This window comes from Sorghum bicolor, chromosome 1 (assembly GCF_000003195.3).
Source record: "Sorghum bicolor cultivar BTx623 chromosome 1, Sorghum_bicolor_NCBIv3, whole genome shotgun sequence".
Lineage (NCBI taxonomy): Eukaryota > Viridiplantae > Streptophyta > Magnoliopsida > Poales > Poaceae > Sorghum > Sorghum bicolor.
This window is the reverse complement of record NC_012870.2, coordinates 56,317,334-56,321,585: the sequence shown is the minus strand read 5'-3', so window position 1 is coordinate 56,321,585 and position 4,252 is coordinate 56,317,334. Positions and strand designations below refer to the sequence as shown.

The window sequence follows — 4,252 nt, the reverse complement described above, 5'->3', positions numbered from 1 at the left end:
CATTTATATCTTTAATAGATATCATACTTAATCTAATAATATTTATTTTATTTTATAATAATAATAATAATAATTTTTTATATAAGGTTGACTAAAGTCTAAACCATATAACTTCTAAAAATAAGAATTGTAATTTTTTAGGATGGTGGAAGCACCAGTACCCCCTAATGAAAAAGTTAGAAATGAGATTGTGCCGATAAGTATGCACCGTGCCTTGCTCCTCGCCCATGCGATGTAGCGACCCACATCATTTTCACGTGTAAAAAAGCATGAATACTAGGTAGGCTAAAAAAGATCAGTAAAAGGCATGAATACTAGAATGGCCTATGGCACCGTGAGTTCTCACTGACAAGCGGGGCCCGCCTTCGAAGGAGGCGGGCTACGAACCCGGCGGTTACACAAACCTAACCCTGAATTGTAGGTTTACCCTCCTAAATCAACCCGAGGGATTGCCCGTTTTAACTCTTGGCCCTGTGGCCCTGCTCCCTGCTCCCTGCCCGGCTGCCCCCTGCCCCGGGCCAAGAAATGTTTCCGTATTTGCCCTCGCCAGCCGAACAAGAAGCCGGACAAGCGCCCAGTCTTGGCACGGGCGTTTTCGGGTCTGCGCCATAATCCCACGGATTCCGCATTCTTTCGCTTTCCCCTTCGCCCTCCATTCTCCACCCACCATTTCTTCCTCCTCCTCCTCCTCTTCGCTCTACTACCTCGACCTCCCCCCCGCCCTCCTCGGCTTCCTCCCCTCATGAACCTGTGGACGGACGACAACGCCTCCATGATGGAGGCCTTTATGGCCTCCGCCGACCTCCCCACCTTCCCCTGGGGGGCGACGGCCGGGGGCGGCAACTCGTCGGCCGCCGCTGCGACGCCGCCGCCGCCGCCGCAGATGCCGGCGGCGGCGATGGCGCCGGGGTTCAACCAGGACACGCTGCAGCAGCGGCTGCAGGCCATGATAGAAGGGTCCAGCGAGACATGGACCTATGCCATCTTTTGGCAGTCCTCCCTGGACGCCGCCACCGGCGCCTCGCTGCTCGGCTGGGGGGACGGCTACTACAAGGGCTGCGACGACGACAAGCGCAAGCAGAGGCCGCTCACGCCCGCCGCCCAGGCCGAGCAGGAGCACCGCAAGCGCGTGCTCCGCGAGCTCAATTCCCTCATCTCCGGCGCCGCCGCGGCGCCCGACGAGGCCGTCGAGGAGGAGGTCACCGACACCGAGTGGTTCTTCCTCGTCTCCATGACGCAGTCGTTCCTCAACGGGTCCGGGCTCCCCGGGCAGGCGCTCTTCGCGGGGCAGCCCACCTGGATCGCCTCTGGCCTCTCCTCCGCGCCGTGCGAGCGCGCGCGCCAGGCCTACAACTTCGGCCTCCGCACCATGGTCTGCTTCCCCGTCGGCACCGGGGTGCTCGAGCTCGGCTCCACCGACGTCGTGTTCCAGACCGCCGAGAGCATGGCCAAGATCCGCTCGCTCTTCGGGGGCGGAGCAGGGGGTGGCTCGTGGCCGCCCGTGCAGCCTCAGGCGCCGTCGCATCAGCAGCCCGCGGCCGGACCCGACCAGGCGGAGACGGACCTATGGCTCGCCGACGCGCCGGTCATGGACATCAAAGATTCCATGTCGCACCCGTCGGCTGAGATCTCCGTCTCCAAGCCGCCGCCGCCGCCGCCGCCGCCACAGATCCATTTTGAGAACGCGAGCACGAGCACGCTCACGGAGAACCCCAGCCCATCCGTGCACGCGGCGCCACCCCAGCCGGCGCCGGCCGCTGCACCGCAGCGGCAGCACCAGCACCAGAATCAGGCTCACCAGGGCCCCTTCCGCCGGGAGCTCAATTTCTCCGACTTTGCGTCCACCAACCCTTCTTCCTTGGCGGCGACCCCGCCCTTCTTCAAGCCCGAGTCCGGCGAGATCCTCAGCTTCGGCGCCGACAGCAACGCCCGGAGGAACCCGTCGCCGGCTCCTCCCGCCGCCACCGCCAGCCTCACCACCGCTCCCGGGAGCCTCTTCTCGCAGCACACGGCGACCATGACACAGGCCGCCGCGGCGAACGACGCCAAGAACAACAATAAGCGTTCAATGGAGGCCACCTCCCGGGCGAGCAACACCAACCACCACCCGGCGGCGACGGCGAACGAGGGCATGCTGTCCTTCTCGTCGGCACCCACTACGCGGCCGTCGACGGGCACGGGCGCGCCGGCCAAGTCCGAGTCCGACCACTCGGACCTGGATGCGTCCGTGCGCGAGGTGGAGAGCAGCCGCGTCGTGGCGCCGCCACCGGAGGCGGAGAAGCGGCCGCGAAAGCGCGGGCGGAAGCCGGCGAACGGGCGCGAGGAGCCGCTGAACCACGTGGAGGCGGAGCGGCAGCGGCGAGAGAAGCTGAACCAGCGCTTCTACGCGCTGCGCGCCGTGGTGCCCAACGTGTCCAAGATGGACAAGGCGTCGTTGCTCGGCGACGCCATCTCCTACATCAACGAGCTCCGCGGCAAGCTGACGTCGCTGGAGTCCGATAAGGACACGCTGCAGGCCCAGATCGAGGCGCTCAAGAAGGAGCGCGACGCGCGGCCACCCGCGCACGCCGCTGGGCTCGGCGGACACGACGGCGGGCCGCGCTGCCACGCGGTGGAGATCGACGCCAAGATCCTAGGTCTGGAGGCCATGATCCGCGTGCAGTGCCACAAGCGCAACCACCCGTCGGCGCGGCTGATGACGGCGCTCCGCGAGCTGGACCTGGACGTCTACCACGCCAGCGTCTCCGTCGTCAAGGACCTCATGATCCAGCAGGTCGCCGTCAAGATGGCCAGCCGCATATACTCGCAGGACCAGCTCAACGCCGCGCTCTACAGCCGCCTCGCAGAGCCTGGGTCTGCCATGGGCAGGTAATCAAGGAGAGTTCAGCTCGCCTGTGGCTGCCGGATAGGGACGATACTGATACTGCTATTCACCACCGGACTTTTCATCATCGTCACCATGGTTACAACACGATAGCCAGAGAGATTCAGGAGGAGGGAGACGACGCTGATGCTGGTGTTGTTGTTGTTGTTGTTGTAAACTTTAGTAGGAAGGATGGATGATGATAGCTTCTGCAGTTCTTCTGCTGTTCATCATCTTGTTGTGTTTTTGCTAGTAGCGTGTTAATTAGCAGGATTAAGCAACCAACCACCACAAAGCGTCCACCCGCCGTTGTTGTTAACTAAGTACCTGTTGTTATGAGCTGTGATGATGGATCGACTGATGTTAGCGGTTGGTCAGTTGAATCCAAAACTGTATATAGGATGGATCAAACGTCGTCGCACTGGGTGGAGGTGGACGATGATGCCCTGATCCTGATGATGTATGTATTTTACAGCAGGATTTCGCTTGCAATGGAGTCTGGTTTTTTTGATCTCATAACAACAATACATATGGTCTTTGGTTGGTTTACCACCATTGGTTCTTGTTCATTCAAAAGCTTGAGGGGTCGATGTCGTTGTATCTTGACTGATCGATCGATGGATCTTTATCTTTATTGGTTGTGTTCCTCCTATTCCGTATTTGATGAGCTGAAAGTTGTGGGTGTGTCCTGTCACCTGTGAGGGCGTGCGAGAGTTTAACATGAGCGACAGTAGGATTTGCACATGACATGATGGAGACACCATGGAAGCAGGGGCATGTGAGTTGGGTAAGCTTCACCATCAAGCACGTGCAAGCACTAGGCATGAAGCGAGTTAGGCAAGTGAAGGAGAAGCAACCTTTTCCCTCCTATGAAAAAGGAGAGGACCAACTTGCTTGCTCCTGAGTTTGCAGCAATTTCACATGGAGTAGCAGCTCCCGCATGAATTAATAAAATATATAAAATATAGAAATCCGGTACTTCTGGCCTTGACTTGCATAAACACGATTATCCGGTGACCAGCCAACCACTGCATAATGGTAATGGCTATTAGTTCTTTTTTGTAGCGATGGATGAGCAAAGGGCACATAGCACATGCGTCTATATAAATCTTTTTTTTTCTAAAGTGCTACTAATAGTTTTCTTTTGGGATGTCCCTCTGAGTCGGCTGGACATGTTTCGTGGACCTGGACAAGAGTGGCGTGCGGCTTTGCTTATCGCGCATGTGACTTTAACTAACACCAGCCCGGGCCAGCCATCACTGGCTGCAAAAAGAGCTTTGCTGTATGCATGCCTCCCGGTCCGTCTCAATCTCATCCATTTGCCGCGCACTGCAAGCCTGCAACGATAAGCGATGGTTGCATTTTTGCTTACAAGCATCGGCATGTGCT

At 58.2% G+C, this 4,252-nt stretch overlaps 1 protein-coding gene across 1 annotated transcript; it reads left to right on the top strand.

Annotated features, from left to right (window-relative positions):
• Window positions 517–3,412, top strand: LOC8055143 (transcription factor MYC2). The gene has a single exon (XM_002467403.2). The coding sequence runs from the start codon at window positions 743–745 to the stop codon at window positions 2,870–2,872; it is 2,130 nt and encodes a 709-aa protein (XP_002467448.1). The 5' UTR covers window positions 517–742; the 3' UTR covers window positions 2,873–3,412.

Excerpts from the sequence above, each read along its gene's own strand:
- LOC8055143 (XM_002467403.2), top strand. The coding sequence starts at position 743 with ATGAACCTGTGGACGGACGACAACGCCTCCATGATGGAGGCCTTTATG.